We start from the raw sequence: 13,956 nt of genomic DNA, 5'->3' as shown, positions 1-13,956 counted from the left end.
AGCGCGTTTGCTGACCCAAGAAGCTACGGTATTCACATTAAAGAAGACCTTACCAGCTGCTTTGGTCCTGACCGTCAGAGCTTCCCAAGTATGTAACGCAGAGGAGAGTGTGGTACTGGGTGTGAGGAGATCTGTGCCTTTAGAAGAGAGCTCCCTTGCAAAACGGCCCTACAGATTGTTACCATGGCAGTGCCCAGAAAGTTTGTATGTAATCCTAGCCACTAAAAGGGGAATTGGATAGACATAATTAATGTATATTGTGCGAGTAACTCCAGTACCGATTTTGGAGTGGAATGACTTTCTTACTAACACTTATGATACTACAGCTAGGGACACAGCATATACTTTCAGCTGTAACAGTTATAACGAGACTCTGAGTATTCTATTCGTCTAAATACTGCCATCTTGACTCCCCTATCATTACATGAAGGGCATTAGACTTGAGTATGATGAACAGTTACTTTGCAGTTACTCAGAAAAGCGGAGGGCTGTTTGTTCCAAAGATATTCCCTAAGTTATTTAAAAGCAAGACGCTTCCCTGTCATGTTGAATATACACTGTCATTGTTTGTAACTCCCTGTGATTCACTTTTGCTACTGGTGTTATGCTGCCCCTGAGGCTCTACAGTTAGAAATCCCTCACAGGCTATGAGACTGTTATATATCATTAACCACTAGTGTGGGGTAAATGTAAAGAACATTGCTATGGAACTGTTTATTACCCATCTTCTCTTCACTATTTTAAGTGATTATATCTTTATGCCTATATGTAATTTGTTAACCCTTACTCTACAATATGCTCTGAAATCCCCCATAGGTTATTTCTAGAGCCATCTTACCAATGAGGTGTGATAATTATATTTATGCTGATGCCATTTTATTTAAAGCTGCACCTTACATGCTATACGCCACTCTATTTCTTTGTTACTAGATATCATATACTATAGAGAAATCACCTACCCATAACAGAAGTTGAGCTCACTGTTATACCAGTCCATTTATAGGCTTCTAATCCAGCTATGCCCTTCAAAGTTGAATTACCTCATTGCAAGGTAGCAGCTCACTACAAGTTGAATACATTACTCAGGTGTTGTCTAATGTGCTATAAAGCCAGCTACTTGTGGTCTACTGTATTATGTGATAGATGTATATTTGAATGGGGCCAGACCATCACCTCTCTAGTTATCATGTATAGATACTACTTTACACTTACAGGTCCCTCTCTGATTATTTATACCCATTGTTATATAAATAGCATTTAAGCACTTCATCTTATAACACCTATATGTCTATAGCTTATTATACTTCCTGCATATATTTGGAGTTTAACTGTGATTTCTAAACACGACATCTTGCTGCCAGCGGCCGGGGCAGCGGGATAATCATATTTTATAAATACATAGCTCCATAGTTTTAGACATAGTTTTACACCGTAATGTAATTCAATGTATATAAGTAACGCTCTTATTTTTTGGACCTACACTACTAGTATTATCTATAATTTCCTTACCCGCATTATTTTAACTGAGCTGCATGTATAGTGCCCAATCTCTAAGTTTAGATCCTATGCCTCAATATGCCAAGTATGACATCAGCCCAGCGTTTAATTAGCTCCTTCTCTTAATGCATCAGCACAGGCTGTTTATTACGTTTTCATACTCATAATTACATCCATAAAGGTCCTGATTGTCTACTAAGGTAATAACAGATCTAAAATCCATAATATACCTCTAGTATTGTTAGAACTTTCCCATTAGACTCCAGGTTACTAGCCTTGATATTCACCTAAAATGTTTTATGAGCCATTACTTGAGGTTTACCTGCCCTGCCTGTGATATTCTACAATTTAAATGCCTCCTTAGCTACATACCCTATCCATCGCATTCAATTTCCCACCTCCCCCCCCACCCTCATAATGAACCTCCTAATTCAGGAGGTCTAACCATGCGGCTTCTCTTGTCTATGCCGCAACCTACCTATCTATATTTATCTATCTTACCATATTACCTACATAGTAGAACTGTATTTTCACTTGTGTCTATACTTACCATGTCAATTGCTAAACTAATTCAAGTTCATTGGTTTAAATATGATCATTCACACTGCTAATTAAGAAAACGAGGTTCCAGTTTTCAGTTTTTTTTTTTTTTTAATAGGATAGTCCATATTGAGAATCTTATCTTTCAACATATATAGAAATTGTTAAATTGAAATGTGACATCTATATTTGTTTTACTGATGTGTTGTTTAATTTAAGTTGTATTGTTCTCGCACAACCTCAATAAAAATATAAAAAAAAAAAAAATAAAAAAAAATAACTCTTCAAAGTTATAAACCATTAAATATGCTTATAAAGTAATCGTTTTAGCCCAGAAAAATGTCTACCAGTCTTTAAAGCCCTTGTGAAGCCCTTTATTCTTATATTTAAAACTAAGAAAATGGCTTACCGGATCCCATAGGGAAAATGACAGCTTCCAGCATTACCAAGTCTTGTTAGAAATGTGTCATACCTCAAGCAGCAAAAGTCTGCTCACTGTTTCCCCCAACTGAAGTTAATTCATCTCAACAGTCCTGTGTGGAAACAGCCATCGATTTTAGTAACGGTTGCTAAAATCATTTTCCTCTTACAAACAGAAATCTTCATCTCTTTTCTGTTTCAGAGTAAATAGTACATACCAGAACTATTTTAAAATAACAAACTCTTGATTGAAGAATAAAAACTACATTTAAACACCAAAAAACTCTTAGCCATCTCCGTGGAGATGTTGCCTGTGCAACGGCAAAGAGAATGACTGGGGAAGGCGGAGCCTAGGAGGGATCATGTGACCAGCTTTGCTGGGCTCTTTGCCATTTCCTGTTGGGGAAGAGAATATCCCACAAGTAAGGATGACGCCGTGGACCGGACACACCTATGTTGGAGAAATTATAATATCTTAATGTCACACACAAACACTCACCTAAGCCCTGCATCCTGCAGACTTGTCACACAAGTACATTCATCTGTGCTCTGGGTCCCTCAGACATGTCACACACATACACTCACCTGTGCTAGCCATCCCTCAGACACATCACACACGTACACTCACCTGTTCCCTGCATCCCTCAGACATGTCTCACACACACACACTCACCTGTGCCCATTAGACAGAACATACTCCCCTCTGACACACTCACATATGCCCATGGTCACATTTTTAACACTGCAAAATGAATTGTAATATCTGAATGTCACTCACGAACAATCACCTGTGCTCTGCATCCCTCAGGCATGTTACACATGTGCAATCACCTGTTCCCTGCATCCTCAGACACATACACTCACCTGTGCCCCTCAGTCACAAACATGTCTAAGGGAAGCAGGGCACATGTGAGTGTATGTCACATGCATATACTGAAATATATCTGTATCCATCTTCCCCAAGATATGATACACACGTACACTCACCGGATGCCAAGCATCCCTCAGATATGTCACACAAGTACACTCACATGTACACTGTGTCCCTCAAACACGTCAAACACACATACACTTATTTGTGCCCTCCAACCTGCAGACATGTCACACATGTAAGCTCAGTTCTGGCTTGAGCCCCTAAGACACATCACACCTGTACACTCACCTACACCCTTAAATCCCTTTGCACACATACACTCACCTGTGGCACGTCAGACACACTTACACTTACTTGTACCCTACATCCTGCAGACACTACACAAACATAGACTCACCTTTGGCTTGCGCCCTAAGACACATAACACCTATACATTCACCTGTGTCAAGTGTCCCTTAGACATGTCACATACATAAAACTCACCTGTGCCCTGCTTCCTTCAGACATGTCACACACATACACTTGCCTGTATCCTGCGTCCCTCAGACACATCACACAAGTACAATCACCTGTACCTTGTGTTTCTCAGACACGTAATACACGCACACTCACCTGTGTCCTACATCCCTTTGACATGTCACACGTACACTCACATGTACCCTGCGTCTCTGACATGTCAAACACACATACACTTAACTGTGCCCTGCAATCTGCAAACACATCACACACGTAGACTCACCCCTGGCTTGCGCCCTCAGACACATCACCCTACCAGTACACTCACCTACACCCTTAAATTCCATAACACACATACACTCACTTGTGCCAAGCATACCTCAGACATGTCACACACAAACTCATCTGTGCCCTGCTTCCCTCAGACTATCACACATACACAACATAAATGTTCAAAGTCACATACACTTGCATGCGCCCTGCGTCCCTTAAATACATCCCATGTGTACACTCACATGTGCCCTGCGTCCCTCAGACACTTCACACACATAAACTCACCTGTGCCCCACTTCCCTCAGACATGTTACATATATAAACAGTCCTCAGATGCATCACACACAAACTAACCTGTGGTGTGTTTAATGTTGCATTCTTTTGTGGGGATGAAATATTTCAGGCTAATCAAAACATGTTCCTGTTTGTTACTTTTACTTTTTTGGGAAAGAAAAAAAACGTTACTATGCAATAATCCTAGGGAAATAGACAGTTATAAAAAATAAACAGGATACATTGCTGCCATTGCTCTAAGACAGGAGACCATTACATTACCCAAGTTGTGCATCATTGGAACATTACCTGCTATCTTAGTGTTCAGGAATACATCCTGTTTTAGCTTTCGTTTTATTATGTTGATTGGTAATACCCAATTAACTGTTGTTTTTTTTTGTAATATAAGTCACTGGGTAATTTTCTTTGGTTGATGTTTTTTGTATACTAATAAAACAAGTTTTTATTTTTCCAGATTATTATGCTTTGCTTATTTTTTATTAGTGTGCAGGAATCCCATTGTTGTTATTTGCATAACATTTACATAAGCCCAGGGCACAGGGAATCTTTATATAATTTAATGCTTATTTTTAAAAAAAATATATTTGTTGAGAAGTGCTGCCTATTTTAGATACTGAAAAATGTTTATCTATCTATGTAGTGTGTGTGTTTATGAGTGTGTGTTTGCATCTGTCTGTATGTTTCATTGTGTCTGTGTTTCCGTGTGTATTTCTGTGTATTTTTTTGTGCCTATGAATGTTTCTGTGTCTATGTGTATTTATGTGTTCTTGTGTGTTTTTCAGTGTGTATTTCTGTCTTTCTGCAATTGTGTGTATGTGTATTTCTGTAAGTGGGCATTTATGAATGTCTGTGAGTGCTTCTGTCTGCATTTATGTGAGTGTGTGTCAGTGTGTTGTGAGTGTGTGTGTTTCTTTCTGTAAATGTGTATGTGTGTGAGTGTTTTAGCATGTCTGTGTCATTTTTGAATACACTCAAGATGTGCGCACACATTTTAGTCACTTACTTGACAAAACATTAGGACGGGGCCCGATCAATGGCTTAGTAAGGGGCCCCAAAATTTCTAGTGGCGGCCCTGCTCACACACGTACACTCACCTGTGCCCCGCTTCCCTCAGACATGTCACATGTGTACACTCACATGTGCCCGTCACTCAAACACAACATACAAGTACAATCACCTGTACCCTGTGTTCCTTAGACACATCACACACGTACACTTACCTGTTGCCCTGCGATCCTCAGGCAAGTCACACAAGTACAATCACCTGTACCCTGGGTTCCTCAGACATGACATACACATAAACTCACCTGTGCCCTGTGGCCCTGACATGTCACACACGTGCACTCACATGTGTCCTGCATTCCACAGACATGTCACATGTACACTCACCTGTGTCCATTGTCACTCAGACAACACACAAGCACAATTGCATGCATCCTGCTTTCCTCAGACAAATCACACACGTACACTCACCTGTATCCTACGTCCCTCAGGCAAGTCACACAAGTACAATCACTTGTACCCTGTGCTCCTCAGACACGTTACACACATACACTCACCTGTGCCCCTCAAACATGACACACATGTACGTTCACCTGTACCCTGCAATCCTCAGATGCATCACACAATTAAACTAAACCAGTGCCCTGCATCCTCAGACACATCACACACATACACCTACCTTTGCCCTGCTTTCCTTAAGCATGTGAGACGCGTACACTCACCTGCACCCTGCATCCCTCAGATACTGCACACAAGTTTCCCTGAGGCACAACACAAATGTAAACGCACCTGAATTAATATTGCCACATATTTTCAGATGTGGAGCTTCAGGCACATTTCTTAGCCACTGATTTTCTGTTTCTTCTGTAATATGCGAAACATTAGCATTGTTTTCACCTAAATAAAAACAATACATAATTTACAGTTTCTGTGTTCTGTTTTTAACATAACCTGTATACATCATATGAAGATGATCACATTTAAGCTTTTGAGCTGAATGTCCCATATGTGCACTCACCTGTAACCCATGTCCTTTAGACACATCGCACCTGTGCATTAACCTGTACCCTTTGTCCTTTAGACACATCGCACCTGTGCATTAACCTGTTCCCTTTGTCCTTTAAACATGTTACACACGTACACACATCTGTGCCCTGTGTCCCTCATGCACGTCACACACATGCTAAAATTTTCACATATTAAACTATTTCTGTGGAAAAAAACCCCACAAGAAAAGGTGCCTCCTAGTGTGACACTGATATAACACAATTGTGAGTATGGTTCTTTAAAGTGTGTATCCCAAGTGTGGCAGCACCCTATTGTGCTAAGTAGAACAGTCTAAGAACTCTGTGTCCAAACTCACTGATCCTAGGTGCAGGGTGGTTCTCCTCTTTATAGCTCCCGGTTTATATGCAGTATAATAAAAGCTCAGGCTTCCGGTGCAGTATAAAATTGTAAATGTAATAAAATGATAAACAATAAAAACACAGGGTGTATCAACAACCCCATGTGTATATAAAAAAAAAAACAGTTGCAACGCGTTTTTCAGATGTACTCGTTGATTCCTCAGGCATCACCCTGTGTTTTTATTGTTTATCATTTTATTAAATTTACAATTTTATACTGCACCGGAAGCCTGAGCTTTTATTATACTGCATATAAACCGGAAGCCATAAAGAGGAGAACCACCCTGCACCTAGGATCAGTGAGCTGGGACAGAGTTCTCAGACTGTTCTACTTAGCCCAATAGGGGGCTGACACACTTGTGAGTATGGTTCTTTAAAGTGTGTTTCTCAATTGTGTCATTTCAGTGTCACCCTAGGAGGTGCCCTTTTCGTGTGTTTTTTTTTTTCACAGAAATTCTTTCAAGTGTGTTTCTACAAAAGGAGCAGCCAAAATCAGAGGGTCTCCATCTACGGAATCACATCAGAAACAATTGGAGTTTGGGTTACCCACATGGACTGAAACAACATACAGATAAGAAAATATATTAGACTGACCACTACAGGTCTCATACATTGCATATAAATCATTCAAACTGTATTGTCTCTTTAACATTGATTTATATAATTGTTCTATACTGGTTTTATCCACTGTATATATAATATATATATATAATAGCACTAATCTGTGATGCCCTAAATAGTACTTGTAAGAAATATTTGCGCCCCCTATGGTTAGGGCAAGTTTTTCAGCAGCAGAGGTTTTTTTTTATATTTTCACATATTTCCTGCTCCTCATCTTCTCAGATATTTCTTAGCCACTGATTTTTTGTTTGTTCTGTTTTATATTCAATATTATCATATTAACCTAAAGTAAAAAATCAAAATAATCACTATTTACAGTGTTACAGGACCTGGGGGCTTGGTCCCTGATGAGGTCCAGAGCAGTCCCGTCGTGTTGCACATCTTTCTCCAAGTACCACCAGAGACCTGCTTCTTTGAGTGCTACTATCCACAATGATTAAGCTCTGTAGTAAAATAAGCTTTTTTCCTCCAATACAAACACCAGACAAGTAGGGTTGCCACTTGTAACTCATAAGTGTCCAGGAAAACATGGCTGAGGTGACAACCCTACAGACAAGGCTTAGTGCAGTAGAGGGAAACTAATTTTAATGGTCAAGACACAGGGTTTTTATACAGTACAAGGTATAAAATGTAAACATGCAAAAGCCAATTACATACTGCCCCCCCCCCCCGTTCTTCCCCCTTGTGTCTAGATCCCATCAGGAGATAAGGATTCTTGGGCATAGAAATTTCCCCCACCCCTTTGATGTCCAGTAAAATTAATTTTTTTTTTTGTTTACTGGGTGCTCACAAGGTAACGTAGCCAGGATAAGTAGTGGTATTGCAAGTTTAGAAAACCACTTAGGCGTCTAGAAACATTTATGGAAAAGGGCGCTTTTGTGAGGGGATGTGGCATAGAATTTGCTTTTTATTATTAAAAGGTTAAAATATGGCAGAATAAAATAAAGGAAAACTGAAGATAGGAACCCCTGAGTGCCAAAAAAGCATTAGTCTTTGTGCCATATACAATATTTATAGTCTCTTTTTAAAAAATAGATTAAAATAAAATGCCAACATCACTAGCAATCACATATGATGCGGCCTGCAGAATCTTAGAAATCAGTCTATTAGCCTACCCTAGGGTTAGCCTTCAACAAGAGATCAAAGCAAAATTTGATGAAAAAAGTAAATTGGAAAGTTGTTTAAAAGTACATGCCCTAGTATTCCAACAGCCTATATAACTGACATGGGGATAATATAGCATTAGTATTCCAACAGCCCCTATACCTGACATGGGGACAATACAGCACTAGTATTTCCACAGCCCCTATACCTGACATGGGGACAATACAGCACTAGTATTCCAACAGCCCCTATACCAGACATAAGGACAATACAGCACTAGTATTTCAACAGCTTCTATACCTGACATGGGACAAGACAGTACTAGTATTCCAATAGCTCCTATACCTAAAATGGGGACACTGCCCACTAGTATTTTCACAGCCTCTGAGTACTAGTGCTGTTTCCCCCCCCCATGTTTTTTTTACAGAGGCTGTGGAAATACTAGTGGGTAGTGTCCCTATTTCAGGTATAGGGACTGTTGGAATACTAGTACTGTCTTGTCAAGTACTTGTCAAGAACAGCCCCTATCCCTGACATAGGGAGAAAACAAAACTAGTATTCCAGCAGCCCCTAAACCTGACACAGGGACAATACAGCATTAGTATTCCAACAGCCCCTGTACCTGACATAGGGACAAAACAAAACTAGTATTCCAGAAGCCCCTATACCGGACATGGGGCCAAATAGCACTAGTGTTCCGACAGCCCCTATACCTGACATTGTGAGAATACAGCACTAGTATTCCAACAGCCTCTATACCTGACATGTGACAAGACAGTACTAGTATTCCAATAGGCCCTATACCTGAAATGGGGTCAACACCCACTAGTATCTCCACAGCCTCTGTAAAAAAACATGGGGACAAAAAAGCACTAGTACTCAAACAGCCCCTACACCTGAAATGGGGACAAAACAGCACTAGTATTCCAAAAGCTTCTATACCTGACATGGGGACAACACAGCACTAGTATTCCAACAAACACTATACCTGACGTGGTGAAAATGCAGCATTAGAACTCAAACAGCATCTATACCTGACATGGGGAAAATACAGAACCAGTAGTCCAACAGTCCCTATACCTGACATAGGGAAAAATACAGCCCTAGTATCCCAACAGCCACTATACCTGACATAGGGACAATACAGCATTGGTATTCCAACAGCCTCTATATCTGACATGGGGACAAACAGCACTAATATTCCAACAGCTTCTATACCTGATATGGGGATGAAACAGCACTCGTATTCAAACGGACTCTATACCCAACATGGGGACAATACAGCACTAGTATTCCAACAGCCCCTATACCTGAAAAGGGAAAATACAGAACTAGTTTTCCAAAAGTCCCTAAATTTGACATAGGGAAAAATACAGCTCTTGTATCCCAACAGCCCCTATACCTGATATGGGGACAATACAAAACAAGTATTCCAAAAGTCCCTTAATTTGACATAGGGAAAAATACAGCTCTTGTATCCCAACAGCCTCTATACCTTACATGGGGACAATGCAGTAATAGAATTCCAACAGCCCTTATACCTGACATGGGGGTAATACAGTATTAAAATTCAAACAGTCCCTTTACCTGACATGGGGACAAAACAGCACTAGTAATCCAACAGCCTCTATACCTGACATGGGGACAAAGCAGCCCTAATATTCCAACAGCCTCTATACCTAACATTGGGACAAATCAGCACTAGTATTCCATCAGCCCCTATACCTGACATGCGGACAATACAGAACTAGAATTCCGGGGGGGGCGGAGCTAGCCTGGGATCTGAACGGTCGCACTTCAGTTCAGCTCTGCTGATATTATTCATAAAAATATTATAACTGACCGTCAGCCCAATACAAATATGTTTCACGGATATTCTGTCTAATAAGAGATGTAAAGAGGAGAGTTTGGCAAGATATTGGGTCACCCAGCAATCAGGCCTTCCAGAGAACACCGTTTTCTCTCCCACGTGGAGATCAAGGGACATGGCTTCCAGTTGGGAGATATGCATGCAGAATCTGTTAAGTGCCCACTTTCAGAGGTTGGAACGCGAGATAACCCTGGCCTTTTCATTTGGCAGCGGTAATTTTCCTTCCGAGGAACACCAACAACATTCATCCATATTCAAGCTACCACAAATTGAAGCTGTTAAGCCCCTGACTACCGCAAGCAGTTCACTCTACCCGACGCAGACATGTAAAGCTCCTGACCGGCCTCCCACAAGTAATCTCACTTGTATTACTGACCCCAGTACCCCGCTCGATGCTGTGGCCCTTCACGAGGTGGAGCGGAGGGGAGCCCAGCAAGCACAGGACAAGATGTATTGTCGCTTACCTGATGGTCGGGCAGAATTGGAGGTACGTGTGAATCTCCTGACACATGAGCTACGAGATACAGCCCTGCCCCATAGCCTGGGTGAGGATATCGCTACCACTAATTCCGCATCCTCATATGCGGACGCACTGCCTATAGAAGGAGTAAAAGGGTCAGGGGACCTACATGCTATATCAGCCCAAACTAAAGATTTGCCTGTGTCAGGTTTGAAGTGGTTTCCTTACAAACTGTTAGCAGCTCTTACCTCATGGCACCTCAGGCTATGTGTTACGGAGAGAGAATGCCGACTACTGCAGCAGCACCATCAAAATGAGAGACTAATAGGGAACCCACTAGTGAAATTAAATTATTATGAGAAGGGTTAGTTACAGAGCCTCTGCCGAACTTTTAAGTCTTAACGTTTAAGATGCCATAAGACTAACATCAAAGGAGGAGTATATTGTTCATATTACAGTTATATATATGTGTTTACATGTTGGCTGAGCCTGTTGCTCTCCCGCCATTACTCATTGTATCTGACCTATTTGTCTTACCCTAACATCTTGCGTCTAGTATTACAGCACATTTCTATAGAGTTATTCTCTAGCTCTTTTAAGTTATCCCCATAGTATATTGGCATAAATGTATATATACATATGGATTTTGTTAAGGTCTATATATGGATGGAACAGTCTGGGATAGGGGTGGTAATGTATTTGCTGAATACTGGGGGTATTATCATAGAGAATATATAATGCACTCAACTGTCTGTTGGAACTTTATGTCTAATGCTGCAGGGCATAGGGCCCATGTCCTGTGACAGATCTGTTTACTAATTCTCTACTCTTTTCAGCTTATGTAAATATGTGTGACTTGAATAGTGATGGTTTGTCATGCTTTTATATCCCCCCTATGAGAATCCTATATACACACTTTGGCATTTAAAATTGATAATAATCCCTGAGTAGAACTACTGTTAAAATAGCTAGACTAAGGGGATCTGATGTTTCACACATTCAAGTAATAGAGGCGTTCAGCATATTTAAGGGAGACCAGTTTTTACCCCCGCATAATGCAGTGTATATCTTGCCCAAATTATTTGGTCTGCCTATGACATTATTACCCTTTCTCCCTCACATATATGTTATTATCAGCTATTCTATAATATATTATTATATAGATATGTTAATTCAAACAGCAGTAGAAGATTATTGATATTGTATTAGCTGTCCTAACCAAACTCTCTTACATGTATAAATATTTGGTGCACACGGATGACAGTCAGACATCTTATCTGCTTAACACATGCAACTCATCACCTCCTACCCCCCCACCCCACATAATAAGCATCCCTTAGCAGGAGGATTAAATCAATTAAATATTGGCACCACAGCTCATTTTCTAGTCCTACAGGTACTAAAATGGGACATGCAGTCTTGTATCAAAACGCCCCTTAGATGTCTAGCGCGGGCTGGACCTGCCAAAGCCCTACTATCTCCTAGCCATAATACCCTCCGCGACTCATGTTACCCATTACAATTGGTGTAGTTCAGTCCTTAGACCTTTCTAAATTGAGTGCAATCACAATCCAGTATATAATCAGCTAACTATCGTATATAACAGCTGACAATTTATGCACTCACGAGTCTCCTACCTAGACCAGTAAACTTGAATTACCACCTCCCCCCCCTCCCTCCCTTTTTTTACTTAATGTGCCTCCTGTAGTAGGAGGACTAAATAAGCGGTTTCTCTAACCTATACCGCACCCCCAAACTCTCTATAAGTATGCCCTGCTACATAACTGAATTCAACATTTATCCTTCTTTTTTTTCTAATTTAGCAGGATAGTTTGATTGTTTCGCATTTAAATATGTAGAAATATAAAATTACTATAACTATAACAATAATTACTATAACAATATATAAATAAATAAAACTGAGGTAAATAGCATAAGATCCATGAGTGATCTCCTACATAGTTTGTAGCCCCCTACCATGGTAAAACTCACACTTAGTCAGGGGTCCAAGAGTGGCCCTTTTTATAAGAGGAGAGGCTTAAATCATCACAGGCAAGACTGTATCGTGTTCTTACAAAACTTTTCTATTTTTCTAACCTTATTTACTCTGTTGTTATACCAGTTTATATTACTGTTAACACTTTGCAGCATTTTTACTATATGATGAACCTTGCACTATGTTACTTGTGATGGCAATTATGGAATGTTTTACATATCTTATTTGTATACCAAACTTTACCTCAATAAAAATATAAAAAAAAAAAAAAAAAAAAAAAAAAAAAAAAAAGAACTAGAATTCCAAAAGTCCCTAAACCTGACATAGGGAAAATACCCTCTAGAGTCCCAACAGCCCCTGTACCTTACATGGGGACAATAGAGCACTAGTATTTTAACAGACCCTATACCTGATATGGGCACAATACAGCACTAGTATGCCAACAGCCCCTATACCTGACAAGGGGACGATATAGCACTAGAATTCCAACAATCCCTATACATGACATGGGGACAAACACATTACAATTTGATATCATGTGATTTCATGAAGAAACCAGGTCAGCTTCATAATAACGGAAGTAGGTTGCACCTCAGCAAACATAAGTCAACGTGTTACAGAGCAGTGGCTTCCCCTGGTAAATATGTTTGTGTGATCGGACACTACTCAAATCTGCAGAGACAACAGTAAAGGATGTTGTCATTATTAGATATACATATAGTTCTCATAACTCGCTAATGAGCTTTAATATTTAGAATTAGCTGAACAACTTCATCCTAAAACAACTTGATATGTCTTCCTGAGGTGTCAGATTAAGAGAGAGAGAGAGATTATGATCATTCTCTGTCCTGTTGATTTCTACACACAGGCCCTTTGGCCATGGGCACCCATGTAGCTACTTGCAAGGCCATGGCTCCATGTGGTACACACAATGACAGTACTGCTGTGTGGGATGTGCACTGTGTGTAATGACTCTGAACAGCTGATCTTGCTGAAGACCATTAACCCTCAGATTAGCCACGACATGCTGGGAAATGTAGTTTTAATGCTGTGCACAATGGAGAAAATACAGCACAAACACAGTATAGTTATATGAAACTAGAGGGACAATATCATGACCCAGAAATCCAAGCACCAGAGCTT

At 40.2% G+C, this 13,956-nt stretch overlaps 1 protein-coding gene across 2 annotated transcripts in view; it reads right to left on the bottom strand.

The window, feature by feature from the left end:
- The window catches only part of LOC128657416 (oocyte zinc finger protein XlCOF7.1-like), a 114,765-nt gene that overhangs the window by 38,245 nt on the left and 62,564 nt on the right, over nucleotides 1-13,956 (bottom strand). For both annotated transcript variants that reach the window (XM_053711758.1, XM_053711759.1), the window contains exon 6: nucleotides 6,146-6,253. In XM_053711758.1, the coding sequence (XP_053567733.1) occupies nucleotides 6,146-6,253 (108 nt within the window). The remainder of the gene's footprint in view (nucleotides 1-6,145; nucleotides 6,254-13,956) is intronic.

Source organism: Bombina bombina, chromosome 4, assembly GCF_027579735.1.
Source record: "Bombina bombina isolate aBomBom1 chromosome 4, aBomBom1.pri, whole genome shotgun sequence".
NCBI classification, from domain to species: domain Eukaryota; kingdom Metazoa; phylum Chordata; class Amphibia; order Anura; family Bombinatoridae; genus Bombina; species Bombina bombina.
This window is presented reverse-complemented; position numbering and strand designations above follow the sequence as displayed.